The 17,099-nt window shown below is 40.2% G+C and overlaps 1 protein-coding gene across 1 annotated transcript in view; it reads left to right on the top strand.

Annotated features, from left to right (window-relative positions):
- Positions 1-17,099, top strand: part of znrf3 (zinc and ring finger 3) — a 77,046-nt gene that overhangs the window by 23,244 nt on the left and 36,703 nt on the right. Inside the window, exon 2 of the mRNA XM_055198560.2 lies at positions 16,555-16,677. Within this exon, the coding sequence (XP_055054535.2) occupies positions 16,555-16,677 (123 nt within the window). The remainder of the gene's footprint in view (positions 1-16,554; positions 16,678-17,099) is intronic.

Below are 17,099 nucleotides of genomic sequence, written 5' to 3'. Positions count from 1 at the left end.
AGACTAATACTGAGGAGGAATACAACAAAAATACAGAGTAAGTAATCCCAACAAAATTGTTTATTGGATCTTTATCATTATGGTTGTGGTGTGAACTCCGCTATTCTCTTCAATATAAAACTATTTTTAAAACTATATGTTTATAGGTATCGATAGGATGTGAACGTTGCTTTTCTCTTAAAGTTCTGCATGAGTCACAAAAGCTCTGCAATTTGTTTTGACTAACTCATTATGAAGGACTGGTTCAAAAGAATGATTTGTTTACAAATTGAACATAATGACTTGAAATACGCCTTGCACAGCTTTAAAATTAGGAGGCAGAGTTGCTCATTACAAGCAGTGAATTGGCCTAAAAGTTAAAAAACCCATTTGCCAGCAATGTCACCATTAGTGGTAGTTGACCATTAGCTCACCTTTAGAAAACGGCCCTTCCTGTGTTCTGTGAGCGTGGATGTATGTGAGCATTGTTGACAAGATTGATGTTTAACTCTTGAACGTTTGAAGCTCTTCATCGTCTCAGACCTCACTGTGCTCTGTGTTTGCCAAGCAGAAATACTTGGCTTACCTTTGCCAGAGGCTTATGTAGCATTCTAGATCCTAACAAAGCGCTGTTTGTGTAGCCCGCTCTCGTTGCTGTTACACAAATGTTGGGTGGAATTCAGCTGACCAACCATGTCCAGCCCACCGCTAACCCCACAAGACCTTCTTCAGGCCTTAAGAATAATAGCTCTGTTCCTTGAAGAAACCGTAGCGGTTGTAGATGGTGGTTTATCTAGACTTTATGCTCATTTGTAGACCGCACAATTTGTCTTTTTGCTCTTGCTAGTATCTTTAGAAACTCTTGGATTTGGGTTTGTGTGGAATTGTGCATATGTTGTTGTGGTTTTAGCTGTTTATTCTCTTAGTTTGAAGAGTGTTTTAGTGTTTAATTCTGACATCTACTTTCCGTTAATGGAGTTTCCTTACTTCACCAGAAAAAATGGTTGCATGGATGTGGCTGAGCTTCACTTAATTCATTTATTTGCATCACAGAAAATGAGCAGACTGCCACCATATTGACCAGTGTTGGCCATTTAAAGACCAAACATGACAAAATGTTTATTGAAATCATGGGGGTGGGTGTTGCTTGTTATTGCATTTTTTATTTTTTTGCATTATTGCAGCTTATTAACTTAAGCATACTTTATTTTTTGCTTTTTAAATGTTTCATATCGGAATTTGATTACTTGTGTACCTTTTTACACAAATTCGTAAGCTTATTAAATACGTAAGCCACTATTTTTAAATAAAGTTTGAAAAGCTTGGTGTTTAATTACATTTAATTTATTTTGGTTAAGTTGTTTTTGTGCAACTAGTGGCAATAAACAGAATTGCAGCATGTTTGTTTGTTTGTTTGTTTGTTGCCCGATTGATAACTGTTGGCAACCATTATTTTTCCATTATTAGTTTTGTTTGGTGACGCTAGCGGCGCCGAAATGACGCACTTCACCTTTAAGGGAAGCTGCGTTGTTTCATAAACTATTTCTTAAACATTTCCTCCTTTTATTTCCATCCTCTCCCTCTTGCTCGCTCTTTTCGCTCACCCTTTTTGATCTTTCTTTTCATGTCTTTCTCCTTATTCATTTATGATCTGTCCCGGCCAGCTGTTTTTCCAGTGTTTTTACTCTTTTGTTCTCTGTGACCTCCAGGGCACAGTAAGGGCTCACCTCACTCGGGTCTGCCCAGCGGCAGGCGGCTTGATCTGGACATAGTTTCGGCTGCAAGCTCTTCTCTCCCAGGCAACCGCTGTCTTTGTGTTCTACCCCTCACTGTTTGCCTTGGGTCTGTTTCTTGTCCCAGGGCTTCATTTGTTTTCTATGTGCTCTCTCTCTCTTTTTCTTAATGCTGGTCTCTCTATCAGTCTTCCTTTCATTCGTCATAGGTCCCACACTCTCTCTGGGGATCGTCCCTGTTTGATCACTGTAGGGGGCGGTTAAGTGCCCCGGGGGCTTTTGATATGGTCACTTTGGCACTGGCCGCTTCATCCGGCATCCTCAGAAATGACTGGCCTCGGGTGTTGTAGAGGCCTTTGATATATGTATTTTTTGCTGTGCTGCTGGATGGGTAGGACAGGATGGGACCCCCCCTTCGAGTCCTTTGATGGATGCTGGCCCTGTGAATAGAGGCTTGTGTTGGAACAGATGCCTGTTGCTGCAAATAGCTGCCGATACAGCTTTGTTCCAAGGGTAAAAGGCGGCACAAAAAGAGATGCAGAAGTCTCTGTAGCAGTTGAAGAAGCCACCAGAGTCTTATAAATGGGAAATCAAAAGTTGTGATGCACAACTGTGTGCTCTTAAAGGGCTTGAAGTGTCTAATTTCCAGTTGCATCAACATCATTTCGTAACTATTTTAGGAGGTAGCTAATTTGCATGAAGTCTCACGACTTTATACAAATTAGTCCCCTTGTTAAATAGTTATGAGTTTAGGACACTGCGTTATTTTGTTTACTGCATGCATGTTGCAAAAAATTGGTCTTGAAAAGCTCTGTTTGAGAGGAATTAAATTTTGCCTTACATTTCTTGTATAGCCCCGGATGGCAAGTTGTTGATGGTTTTTCATATAACTTGTCAAGTGACCAGATTATGTTATTAAAACTTTCTTTGGAACCGTATTGGAACCACCATGTCATCTTACCAAGTGAAATGTTATTGAATCTGTAATTTTTCTCTGCCATTTGAAACCATTCTCACATAGTTAATTGCTGGCAAAAGCATTCCAAATTTTGACCATTGTATCCTTTGCAGCCTTTGTAGAATTTGCCTTTAACCTTCACTCTGGAGGAAGAGGAGTCTCAGTCTATTAAAAATGAGTTAAAGAAGAAATCTCTAAAGTCGCCCTAAGGTGAAATCTTATATTTGACTTAAGTTCACAGGGACTTAGAGGTCCACACAGGGTGAGCAGTCATGCCGGGTGTGATGCAGAAGGAATGACTCCCTCCTAATTAAAAAGCGTAATGCGAGTCGTTGAGATGGCTGATTAAATTCGTGCAGGGATTAGGTCTGGCCGCACAGCTGATCTCCGCCGGCAAAGGGTTTTGATGTGGGCCGCCGCATGCATGGAGGAGGGACCAGGGCCTGCCAGGTCAACGGCCAGAGATCAAAGCCATACCATTCATCCCATTCCTCAACAATGTTTCCATAATGCTGCTTAGGACTGATAGCAGAGGCTGACCGCCCGGGCAGCTGCAGCAGAGATGGAATGGAGGTCTGGGATTTGTTGGCACATGGAAAACAGAGGTTTAGGTGTTTGTTTAAATGGTCTGATTCGTGTCTCTTTCATGTTTTTTTTCACGGCTTTATTTATTTGCATTAATGGGCCGTATCATGTTGAATCAAGTTTTCCTAGGTCTGTAAAGAAGAAACAGTTTAATGTACTGTGAACATACTGTAACTTTTGGAAATCAAATCAACCCCCTCCCGTCTATTTGATCACATTTGGCACGAAATAGTTTTAAAGTAATGATCTATGTAGATGGTTATGTCTTTGCAACTTGTGTTTAGCTGTTTCTTTGAGAGAAAGCCTCCTTGTTTGTTTTTGACAGAATTCAATTCTGCCTGAATTGTTCAACAGGGTAGAATCAGACCTGCAATATCCCCCTCAAGGTTTGATCCATGTGGGGCTCTGCACAAACACAAAGCCACAAAACATTTGAGAATTTGTGGTCCGAATAAAGTTCCAACTGTTCTGGCTTTTGGATACAAAAACCTTCAACCACAGGCAACCCACCGCAACCAAATGAGTGTCAATTTAGGTCATTTTCTGGCTTCACAAAAGCCTTGGCCTCTGAAGCCGTGAAGCAGAAAAAAGCTGATGTAATGGGTTTAAGAAAATCTTCAAGGGCCCCACACTCCCCCACCTTCACTTCTTCCTTAACCACCCTGAATCCCATCATCGCTAACAGCCAAATATGGCCATCTTAAATATTTCATAGGTAGACCCTCATCTTTGCCAGTTCAGATCAGATTCACATTGCACTTGGAGAGGAAGCCCATAAGACAGTCGCTCTAGTGGAAATATTGGGAGGAGTGAAGTTTTCTGATTCAGTAGTTTACTGCTGTTTGGTGTGGGGGAGGTAGGGAAACTGGTGAAAAGGGTTGGGGGGATTGAAGAGAGGAGAAATCCCGGCTTTGGCACTTGCTCATGGTCTCTCTTTTTTGTTCTCTCAGCTTGGCAGGTTTCTTTTGTACTGAATGCAACGCCTACAGATTCCTTATAGTCGAGTATCAAAGAACATGTGCTGCCTCTGAACAAGAGACTTGTGGGTAGGATGGGTGTGCGCAAGCCATGAACTCTGAGATTGACTCAGTGGGGCTGAACTCTGCACGGACTTGGTTTTATTTTGCACAAATCTCTTTTCTCATTGAGAAATCTTGTGATTGTGTTAGAAAAGAGAGACTTAGCTGATATTTGTATGCACTCGTGTGAATAACTGAATGGAAAAAATACATTTTGGATACAAAAACTGATAAGTACAGTGTTTTCTATAAGTTTTGGTTTGACAATTTTATTGCAGAAACATGGAATGAGGTTGATAAATGTCAAACAAACGTTTACCAACATGAAATTGTTAGTTTACTCTTAAAATGTTTGTGAAGGGGTGATTCAACTATCCCGTCTTTTGCGTGCTTAAGTTCGTTATTTTAAATGTAGGCGTGCGGTATGCGCACTTATAATGCAAGCGACACACATGGTGCGACGCGCTCGGTTTTTCCAGGCGCGTCTGCATCGCATGGAGGTAAAAACATTTTCATTTCTCAGAATGCCGCAAGTGCACCGCAGGTCATGTGACAAAAACCTATGCGCCTAGCATTTTCCGTGCCTTTTTAGGCGCGACCCCCTAAGTTGTTAAAATACTGCACTTACTAATGAAAGCTGATATTTTTTTCTCTACTGTATGAGAGCTTATTTTCCCCTTTGAGCTACTTTGGTTTTTTCCACCCATGGCATTGATGCAGTAATTTTTGTTTTGAAGTGTATCCAAATAGCTTCCGGTACTTCTATGTTTCGCATCCAAAGTTCTCCCTTAAGGAATATACCAGAAGCCTTGGCTGTTCCCAAATTCTACCTGCCTTTCCTTGTCATGCACTCATAACCCCAGGAAACGGCTTGACTTTGTTTTTATGCTTTTAGTACCTCTGGAATATCGTCAAGCCAAGTTAGTTTCTGGAATTGTGTTTCCTTCGAGCTGTCTGGAAACATGAAGGCAGAGGAAGTGGAAAAAACTCAACAACACTAATAAGGCCTTCTTGTTCAGAGGGATCCGTAGAGGAAAGGGTAAAAGGCTGTTGGTATCAGGATCCAGTGCTCTGGAGATTTATGGAAATTCTAGAAACTGTACTTTGCAAGTCATGCCTCATTAAAAGATTATTGCCTTATGTCCTCGCATACTTTGAATGCAAGCGTAATGAAATTGGGCGTGACTTTCAATTCAATCCACATGTTGACTCAAAATGCTCTGTACTCTTTACTCTATCCCTGTGTGGATAATCAGACCGTAGGCTGTGACCTGGAAATAAAGAGTTTTCTTCGGGAAAGGTAACCTCTGTTAGACCTTCCAAAAGAAAACAAAGCTAAGGCAACAGAAACTCGATCTAAGTTATTGGCATAGCGGGGCTGGTTAGCATAAACCGGAGCGTACCCTCGGATGTGCCAGAGGGAATGCTTGAGTAAATGATTCCGCGGAGGTGCCGAATACACACTTGGCTTCTGAAGTGTATCGTTTTCCATGGCCGCGCATTCTTGAATCCTATCATTCAACTAGCATTTATCTTTGCAACTTGAGACCGAGCGAGTCCAGAGGCTAGAGTAAGCTTTAAAGGATCTGCCAGGGATTGGCTGAGGGATACTCCACCCATTTTTGTGATTGACAGGTGGCATTGGCACAGGAGCCACTTGTTGCGATCCTCCCTTTGATGGCGTGCTGAATGACCTCAGTCAGTTGCATTGCGGCCGAGCCAGGCTTTATGTGTGTGTAGAGGGGTGGAGGGTAAAGCTTGCGGTCGAGTTGTGCATGTGTGAGGTTGTCAGGGAAAGGGTGGGTATTTTGACTGGTTTGTCTCTTGAGAAACTCTGTTTTTGCTTTCTTTGAAAACAGGTTGAAAAAGCATGAGCCAGTACCCGTTCTGACGTGCATCGCTGCAGTCGTGATTGCAATTGAAACGCAATGTGTTGCTGTTTTCTAACGCAGCGTTGATTGTTGTATCACAGTGCATGTTTACAGAGTTAAATCCTCAGGTTTTGTTCATCATGCATCATGCTGTTAAGTGCCACTGCATGCGAGTAAAGTGATGCAGTAGGGAATAATAAAGATTGTCTATATAGTGCTGACCTTTAAAGTGAGAGCTCTCTGGATCAGCCCAGTCATCTCCAGCTTTACTTTCTACCTTTTAAAAGCCAAGCACTTGGTAGAGTGGTGAGACATTAAGGTCGATGTGTAGCAGTGATGCGCTGTTTGATCCAAAATGACCTGGGGTTAACCATTTTAAACAATTACTACTATTAAAAAATGCAGGCCAGGAAGCGGGTCAGGTACAATATTATTATTTTTTGCTGTTTTTTTTGGGAGCAGGTTAGTTGAAAACGTCGGTCGGGTGCGGGTTGTTTATACATTGACCCGCGCATCATTGATGTGTAGTATGTGTGAGAGAGAGAACGTGTATATAAATAGTATTGTTCAGACTGCATGTACAGTACACATTCAGGTTTTTCCCCCTACAAACAAACACTTGATGATAGCAATGTTTTTTATTTTTATGCATGGGTAAAAATATGGAGATATGATTAGAGATCAGACTTTATTGTAGCTCAGTTGGTAGAGCATTGTGTTAGCAGGTCATGAGTTAAGGTCAAAAATGCATATATTAGCCCCTTAACCGAGTGGGGGGTGGGGTGAAAAGGTGATGTACACCTTCAAAATAAACACTCATTTTTTTGGTCTAGAAGCCTAATCTTGGTTTTGTTTTAAAGAAGACAAAACCAAGTTTTTCACGCAAGTGTGTCGAGGTAAAAATATTAACTAAAAAAATAGTTTTAGCAGTTCTTAGGGTAGCATCACGATTAATCGATTGCAAAATAAAAGTTTTTGTTTACATCATATATGTGTGCGTGTGTGTGTGTACTGTGTATAATAACTTTGTATAAATAAATGCATGTATATATTTAAGAAATGTTTACATGTGTATATAATTTATATTATATATATTATATATATAAATATAAATACTTTAACATATAAGTATTATATAATTTTTTCTTAAAATTATACATGCATGTGTGCATATTTATATATACATAATTATTATTCACAGTTCACACACATATATGATGTAAACAAAACCTTCTATTCTGCAATAGATTAATCACGAGCAATCGTTATGCAACCCTAATTGTAATTTATCTTTGATGGTCTGCAGCCACCTTCTGCACAATTATACCCAAGACCCTAGAGCTGCAAGTTACATAGAAATATCACAGATGTGCATATCGCAATATGCATATAACGATGGTTTGCAATAAAAAATAATTTCACTATTTTAAAAAGTTATATTTAGTCAAGTTTTAAGTTGATGCATACACTAGCGAGACAGTGATGCTTTCTTTATTGAGAAAGAATGTGAAGCATGCATTTTGATTTATATAGTTTTCAGCTTTTAAATATATTTGAATTGAATTTAATTGCTTTCACACACTTTTACAAAGCATTATTGTTTTGCATATCGCACCATTCTTCAATGTCAATGTGCATTTTTTCGAACTTCATTATGTTATTAAAGTTCTTCGCATTCTCTCAGTTCGTATGCTGGTTCTTATTCTTTGGCATTTTTCCACTTTGTCTCTTTTCTGTCCCAGGCACTTTTCTCATCCAGTGCCACTAACTGCTTTTCTCTATGAAATATTTTTGTAATATGGAGGTCGGTGCTTTGCCATTGGTGATGGCAGCCATTCCTTGGCGCGGGTGCCCCAGTCCGTTCCAGCGCTCTAATCGCATTCCAGCAGGCTGGGCAGTGGCTTGCTTCACATTCCACAACTCTGGGGGCTTTCCAAGTGCCCTGCGAAGGCATTCCTCTTTGCCGGGACGTTCAAATGGAGGGAGGTACTTCAAAGGCATCAGTAAGGTTAGGTGTTGATGACTACAATCCTCCCGGGCACAGATTTACCCGCCTCTTGAACTTCAAGAGCAGTTATGCTGGTATTCTGGCTTGCACTTTTGCCTGCCATGTTCATAAATCATGTCCGGTTAACCCTTGATGAATGCTTGTTGTTTTGCGCCTAAAGGGTGGAGTGTGACAGGCTCCAAGTTTGCATGTTGATGTCAAATGATCTGTTATGATGCTTAAAGGCAGATTCATTATAGTGCCAGTGAGGCTGATAAAGTTTTGTTGTTCGGTGCAATGACCTACATCGTGAAAAAGATTATTTTGTTCATTCCAATATCATGCGTCCTGTCGTTCAGTTGGATATTAATAAGGGAGATAATCCTTTCCACTTTGTACCCTAAATGGCCCACGCCAAGCCATTCTCATTGTTATCCATTGTGATACGCTATAGATTGCTGTAAAATGGACAAATACAGGATATGGTGTTTATTGAATGCAGTTCGTTACATTTCATATACGTGACCCTATCTATGATATTTTTGAGAGATTTGAAGCATCAGAGTTTGATTTTGGAAGACATTTTTGATGTCTGAAAGACATAACAAAAGTCAGTGGCAATTGTTAAGACCCTTATTTACCCAAATTTCATGTTCGTTACTAGCACAGTACCAAAACCTTTTGGTTCCGATGTTTCTGCTGTTGTGGTGTTGTATTTTGAGTGCTTGACTTGAAATGGAACTTCTTCACACCATTGACGGTTTCAATCTCTACTCGCAGTCTGTTTATAGACTCTCCAGTCATTTCCCTTCTGCTAAAGCCGTTCACCCGAGGGGCTTGATGATGCATATTTCAGTATTGACATGATATTAGGTGTTCGCTATGGTCTAAATTGCACATCTTGTTTGCTTACGTTGTCACCAAGGGAACACTGTGCTGATGGTTTTCGAGGCGACTGCGAGTCCAGGACTCACGGTTGTATAGAGATGGGGTTGTTTTCCCCATGCAAAAAAGAAAAGCCACGGTTGGACTTGGCAGGACATTAGGGAACCTGTATACCTCAAGCCGAAGATGCCTGTGGTTGGTGCCTTATGATGTCACCACTTTTACGGTATGTGCTGTAATATATGGTTCCTGGGCACAAGTTGTCAGGGGCTTTGTAGGCCAGAGGTGACTTTTGCAACTGTCGTACCATCGTTTTTGTCAAGACCACAAAGGAGAGGAAGTCGCCTCCTTTGAAAAAGGGCCCAGTCTCCCTTTATAAGATAATATTACACCGTCAGAGCGCATGCCCCACCTGCAATGCTTCTCCAGCTGCCACACTGTAACTCTATCTGTGCTCTCTTCAAGGCTGCGATTCCCTTTGAAGTTATTTCCAGAACTTGGGAAACGAGAAGACACAAGCAATCAAACCGGCAAGATCCTCCCCCTCTCCTCCTCCACTTTTTAAAATGCATATTAAAATATTTTTGACTTTGTGCCCGTAGGTTCGCACACTCCTTGCAGAATATATAAAATTGTTTGCTTTGATCCAAAGCAACTTGCATTGCGTTCAATCTGTACATTTTGTCAGCGCATGCGCTCCCTGTGAATGGAACCCTTGACAGTCGCATTGCAAACGCAATGCTATAACTGAGTTGGTATTTGTCATTTTATAAGTGATTATGTAAATATCTGAATTCCTAAGGTGAGTTGGAAGAGCATTGCATTATCAATGCAAGGGTCACGGGTTCGAACCAAAGGCAACACATACGGTCAAAATGCGCAACAAGTTGCTTTGGATAAAAGCGTCTGCCAAAAGCATGTACGTAAATGTAGATTCTGCAAGGAGTGTGTAAACGTGAAACTGCATTACTGCTTGCACTTGCAGATGAGACACGCATTGAACCGGCATGGGAGATTATAAATGTCCGACAGCTTTATGGCTGGAGGATAAAAGGCAGAGAGGAGGAGAAAGATAAATAGTCCGGGGCAGACTGGGCAGAAGCTGTAGGCATCTGTCCCTTTCAGTATTTCACACTCTTCTGATAGACAAACCAAAATAGTGTTGGAGTCTGCGAGTACATCCTCTGTTTGGATAGTAGGTGGGAGTTCAGGCGACCAGCGCCAAAAGGAAATTGGCTGGGTTGCCATGTTTACCTGATGCAAAGCTCTTTCCACTATGTGCGGGCATTTTATTACAAGAGAGCCTTCCAGTTTTACAGATGAGGAAATGTTGGAGATATGTAACAGCTGAGATGGATCAATTGGTACGGGATAATAAAGTCGGGTTTAAGGATCTGACCTTCTGGTCTACGCCAGGGGGTGTGGCTATGTTGGTATTGGATGGCGTTAAGATTCAGATGCTGGCGTGAAATGCTTTGTCTCTTTTCAGGATCATAGAGAACTTGCATTTTTGGAGACCTGATGGACAGAAATGCATAGTCTAGGTTGAAGCATAGCTGCTTTGATGTTTTTTTATAATAGATTTTATATTTATACATTTAGGAGACGTTTTATAGTGACTTTCAGCTCTACGTTTTATCAGCTGATGTTTCATTGATCACTATGACTTTGGTGCCCTTTCAAAAACTGTGTTGGAAATCTCCGTGCACCAATAAACTACAACCGATTGGGAAGCCAACAGCCGTGCACATGGCATTCGTTAGCTCGGCTCAGCGCGGCCCATGACTGTAGTGCTCTCAGCACTCTTGCTTGTTTGAAAGGCTCTTGGCCTTGTTTGAAAAGCTGCCCTGAGAGCTCCGGCCAAGCACAGAGTTTCTCTAAGTGGCCGCGGGCCCGGGAAGGAGGGTGGGGGATTTGTAGCCCACTTGTGGCTTTGATCAAACATTCCCCCACCTCTCCTGGCAGGATGGTCTGTTATTCCAGGAACCATTCCGTACTCCCGTAGCGGGGGGGTGGGGATGGGTGACAGGCACAGGGTCAGAACTGGGGAACGAGGGGCGGGAGAGGGGTATGGGTTGGTGAGATCAGCAGCATGAGAAAGGAGTTTTGAATTTGCCCCTGTTTGTGGTGCACAGAAGACGATTTTCACAGCTTGAAGTCGATGGACTTGGTGCCTTGATTTATTTGTTCCGTGTCAAATTATAGCTGCGGTTAAGTTGCTTTTATATTCAGTAAACGAAGGTCGTAAATAAATAAGCAATGAAAAAGTGTATCGGAATTGTCGCATGCACCCGAAGCCGATGGAAGTGGTTTTACAGTGGGATATGAAGTGGGTTTTGATAGCAGTGCTTGCTGGGCATTTTGATTGTTGTGGGTGAAATTGATACTAGCCTTGACCTAAATGCCATGCTTGTGGCTCATCTGTTCTGTGTTCTGTACTACTGGACCGCAGCCATGATCCATGAAGGCTTGCTCTGTGTGTATCAACAACTTTAGGTCAGCTTTAATGATAAGAGCTCTGTGTTTTCCGAACATTTAGGCCACTATCTGCTGGTTTGATTTTAGACGAGCTCTGTTTAGTGTCCTTTGGTGCTGCAGACTTTGGGTCAACTGTTTTTTTTTGTATACCGTAGTTGATTTGAAACTAACAATATGTACGTATGAAAATCATAAAGTTCAAATAGGGTTTTTTTTGTAATGCTACTTTGTAATTTATTATGCACGTAATCATTTATCATCTCGTTTCGAAGCATTTCGGCTTCTGTAATTATAGGATTGCAATTCAGTAATGGCTCCTGGGTCTCCCTTCCCATGGAAGGCATTTCAGACGAAGGAAACTATTAACTTGTTGCTTTTAGATTGAATTGCAACCCCTCCAGAAATACATGTCTCCACCAATCCACTAGATTGTCAGAAATGTGGAGTACTTGCACAATCTATACTGGCGTTTCATGCATTGAAAGATATCAAGCGTGTAAACTGATTTTAAAGTTGAAGCTGGCCTCCTCTTGCATTATGATTTGGCAGCAAGCAGACACAGAAACACATGCACACATGCCGCTTTGAAACCCTGAGTAGTTTTTCCAAACGCATTTAATGCATCAAACAAATTCAAAGGAATGATTGAAAGTTTAAGACTGTGTGTATCTTCATTAGAGAAAAAAATGTCACATGTGCTATATTAAGGAGGCTGTAACATGTTTTGATGATCAAAGGAGTATTCAATTGTGACCGACAATTTGAAATGTTTGGTATTTATAGGAAATGCTTTCGCTGATCATGTTGCCGCACCAATCTTGAATATCGGCATCATTAGTGGAGAAAAGGGAGAAGTCAAATGTAAAATTTTGACACGCATTAGTATTACCATTTTAAATGTATGATTAAGAATATTGTTTCCCTGATCATATGACTTGTCATTAGTTTTTACAAGCATAAGACATCCTAATAATCCAGTAATCCAAATGACTCCTGTGGGTTATGTTTTAGGATGCGAAACGATACATTTGTGAGAGAAAAAGTAACGCATGTGAGTGAATTAACAATCACTTCAATGACATTAACTAATATTGCATATTTCCTGTGATAAAAACTTTTGGAATTGCAATTGAATGTTTAAATATGCCGTTATAACTAGAGATCTAACGGTTACCGTTTTATTGGATAACGCTATGATAAAGGTCCAATGGTTATTATTACCGCGTCATTTTTTAAAATGACAGTTTAACCGTGGCAGTGTCACGGCTCAAAAATCCCTTATCCAGCATTAACCAATTTAGGCAATAACATGACACAAACACGTCTGCTCCCATTAGGGTTGTTCCGATAGACGATAGCATCATGTATCGACGATCATCAGAAGTATTGCTGATAACGGGCTTTCATAACGATAGTTGGCGATAGTTGTTTTAATTATGATGATAGTTTCACATTAACATGCACACTACTTGCTTTTCCTGCATGAGAGGGTTTGTGGGCTTCACTTTGCGCAAGATAGCTTGTAACGCACGGATTCATTCTCGCACACCCCTGGACTTGTAATGCGTGCATCTTGGACTCTTGCTCGGACCTGAATGCGCCCCGCTTGGACTCCTTCTTGCACGAACTTGAAACGCTCATGTTTCGGAATCTTACTTGCACATGAGCTTGTAATACGCGCGGTTCTGCCATTTCCTTGCACTAGAGAGGTTGTTAGGTTTTTTAAGCCAGTGAGTGTGTTGTTCCCGCTCCCTGGCATGCTGGAAATTTCAGAACGCATGGACTTTAATGACGCGCTCGGATTACGTCAAAGTACCGCGAGAGTCATTTGCGAAATCATACGGAGAAGTTTGCTTTTGAATCACTCTTGCGGAACTTTGACGTCATCCAGCTGTCGGTTCTTGCGGCGCCGCATGAAGTTGAACAAGCCTAGTGTTGCCCTTAAAGTAAATCAGCGCCTTTTTGTTCACCAATCAAGTGGCTTGTCATAAATGAGTATAAATTGAACAAGTTAGTAGATTAGTAAACTATGGGCCGTGTATTGCCGATCTCACAGGCTGATGATTGGACGATCTCAATATGGGGCATGTCGCCCAAAACTAGCTCCCATGTGTTTGTGATGACAGTGCTTCACTGACTCTTCAAATTTTGGGAAATTTAGTTGTGCAGACACGTTTACTTAATATTTCTTTATACAGATTCATCTTTTCTATTCATTTTCTATTAAATGATGTAACGTTAATCTGATAAATTTAAAGCTCTTTTCTAATCTTGTTTGTTTTTTCTGCGATTGCTGTGAGCGCAGGTGTCGTGCAGCTTACTCCTGGGTCATAAAGTACACCCAATTTCTCATAGCAGACTTGCTGATTCGTCCTGTGTTTATATAAAAAATCTGATTTACTAATTTGTGTTTAATCTGAACTAGATAAACATTTATCTCACGACCCCAAACATGCCACGAGTAATGTTAATGTTATTTATTTGATGTTTATGCTAACAAAAGTGCACTTACATGTAAAGTCAATTTTAAATTTGGTTTGCATACGTATTTTTTTACAGTTCTAAAAATTGTTCACAAAACCATGATAATATTGATAATCATGGTGATTTTGGTCACTATAACCTTGATGTTAAATGTTCATACCGTTTCATCTAGCTAAAACCAACAGATGTCCTCAACATGCTGCATATCACGCATCTCTAAACACTGAATCTAGTTTGTGTAATCTATCTTAACTTTTGCCATAGTCAATGTAGCGGTATAAAAACCATTACATAGTAAAATTAGTTGGACACCTGGGTACACATGTAATTTTATGTTATGGACCTCAGCAATGAGCTTCTCCACTGTGTCATTGTCAATTAAAATGTACCTGCACTTTTGAGTAGATTTGATTGGCTGTCAATGGTTTAAAGTTCATCAGTTGGGGAAAAAGCGCTAAAAGTCATCACAACAATATCGTTCCTTATATCTTTATCCTTATAGTTGTGGTGTGAACTCCATTATTCTCTTTAATATAAAACGATTTAAAAACTGTATTTTTACACTTATCGTTATAATGTTAACGGCTCTTAAACATGGAAATCCGTGCTGTAAATTCAAATATGGCGGCAAGTTGATAACTTTGAATCTCATTGGTTATTATGTGTCTCATGATGAAACCTATAAGAACCAGTGACATTCGTTTGGATTACTTTAATGATGAATGCATGATGGTTGATGGAAGTCATATACATTTGGTATGGCATGAGGATGAGTGAATGAAAAACCTTTATATTTAGGTAAACTTTTCTTTTAAGAAGACACGGTCACAGCAAAGGACAGAAAGTCCAGGAGAGAATCCTGGGCCACAGAAATGTGTGCAACTGGGCCTGTAGCCAGTTGTATGGGCCTCCTGGGAAATCTTCCGGGGCAGATTTTGGGGGAATGATTATGTGTGATCTTGTTTTAACAAGTATTGTGTGCATGTTCATTGTAAAATACAATTGCAGTCGGTGTGTACATGATCACAGGTGTAGTCGAAATCTCAGTTTTTATGTTTCTCATTGGTTCTTTATTGAAATATTTTTCTGCTTGCCTCATCAACTAGAAGGCATTCTCAAATTTCGCATGTTTGTGCATACAGGAAATTGGAGTATGTAGCCCAGGAGATGCATTGCATTTTGTTGCACATGCGTCGGATGTCTGTCAAATGAACTAAACTATGCGTTGCAAGGCTGTTTGTTTGACCGTGCGCATACGTTCATCTAGTCACGAGTAGGTAAACAAATGTTTTTGCAACAGATTGTAAAAGATTTTTTAACTTGTGTACTATTTTAGACTTTCCCAAGATTTGCAATTAGCCCAATTGATATGCAAGGCATTGAAGAGATCACTGATTAGAAAAGGCTAAATTAAAGCAAAGTTTCTCAAATCCAGAATTATTGAACGGGCAACATAGGTCATCCCTAACTCGGAGACAAACCTACAAAAAGCCTCTTTAATACAATTCAAACCAGTATGAAGCTGCTATATAGTCAGTCTAGTGGGATAAAACATCACATCAGTTTTGCAAACTTAAATGCAAATGCAGAATCCATTCTCTCTTGGGACCTGACATGGCTTTTGATGCCCGAGTTAAGATGATAATCAGCTTTTTTGGGGGTTAATCCAATTTGTGTCCATTTGGAGCGGCTTTTCCTAACAGTTTTACTCAGAAGCTCACAGGTCACAGATGTATTGGAATACAAAGGTATTTAATTAGTCTTACTTTTATATCCCCTCAAATTATATTTCAGCCCTTATCTTCATTGTTCTTTCAAAGCTAACTACTCGAACAACTAATGTTTGAGTCATTTAATAAAACATCCTGCAATATTACTCTCTAATAAAGCTAATAGCACCAATAAACTAATAAAGATCTATCCTCAAACAATATGTGGCCTCGTTCAATAGTTATGTAATCATTTGATAATCTTTAACCTAGTTCTCTCTTTTTAAGAGGGTTTTATCTCGTGCATGTTGTCAATTTTCAACATATCAAATGCAACTTCACACTTTAATCTCAAAGACTGATAGGGAGTTGGCACAAACCAGGAGGATCTTCATGATATTAAAGTTTCCCACAACAGTTTGATACAGTTTTTTCCTCTCTGGCAGTTTTATTTGCCCGTTCCTTGCTTGAAATCTTTTCTAGGGTGTGGGTGTGGCATCGGCCCGTTAATGTGGGGCAGTTAGTCAAAGGAAGTGGAGCTATGGTGCAATAACATGAGTAAAAGTTATTACCTGTAAAGGTAATATATTAAAGTATATTAAAGGGTGACTCTTTAGTGTTTATCCTTAAGGGGATATGTCACAGATGTTGACATGATTTTAAATGATCACCTTCAGACTGCTTTACCTTTGCCAAAACATTGCTCATCATGATGACTAAGTTTGCTTAATTTTACTTTTTTGCAAATTAGCAGAGATTTCTGATGATAGTTTGGGTATGGGTTGGGTATGGGCGCGTACCTGTGTTATTGTGGATTCGATTTGGACTGAGGCATTAAACTTTTGTGGTTTTACTTTGTCTTGCAAATGCACCCTTTGGGCCTGTGTAACAACAACGATGAAGAGGACTTGTATGAATATGGTTGGGTGGGAGTGGTCAAACTGGAACAACCCGAGTTGGACCCCATCTGCCTCACTGTACTGGGAAAGGCAAAGATATCATGAATGAGTGCTTTTTTGTTTAGAACATCTGTTCAGAGGTCTGTTTATAATCGCCTTTGATATTAAGCGATTCTTTATTAGAAAAGGTTGCATTGGAAGTTTGATCATAATTCCACATGGTGTGTGTTGCATAAGGTTTGTGGAAGAGCTAGCATCATATATGACCCAGATTTTGTCACATGACCAAGTGTCTATGATGTCATAATTCCAGCGGTCCTTGAAATCCTTGAAAGTTTGTGAATCTGGGGGAAAAAATTTAAGGACCTGGGAAGTTTTTGAAAATATACATACATAGATACAGGTCATTGAAAGTGCATGAATCTATTTTATGCAAGAAGTTTTCTGGGAAAAAAATCCATATTATTCCCTGTGTAGTGTAGGATAATATCTAGACTTTTTAAACTGTTCGC

The sequence above is a fragment of the Misgurnus anguillicaudatus genome, chromosome 22, assembly GCF_027580225.2.
Source record: "Misgurnus anguillicaudatus chromosome 22, ASM2758022v2, whole genome shotgun sequence".
NCBI classification, from domain to species: domain Eukaryota; kingdom Metazoa; phylum Chordata; class Actinopteri; order Cypriniformes; family Cobitidae; genus Misgurnus; species Misgurnus anguillicaudatus.
This window is presented reverse-complemented; position numbering and strand designations above follow the sequence as displayed.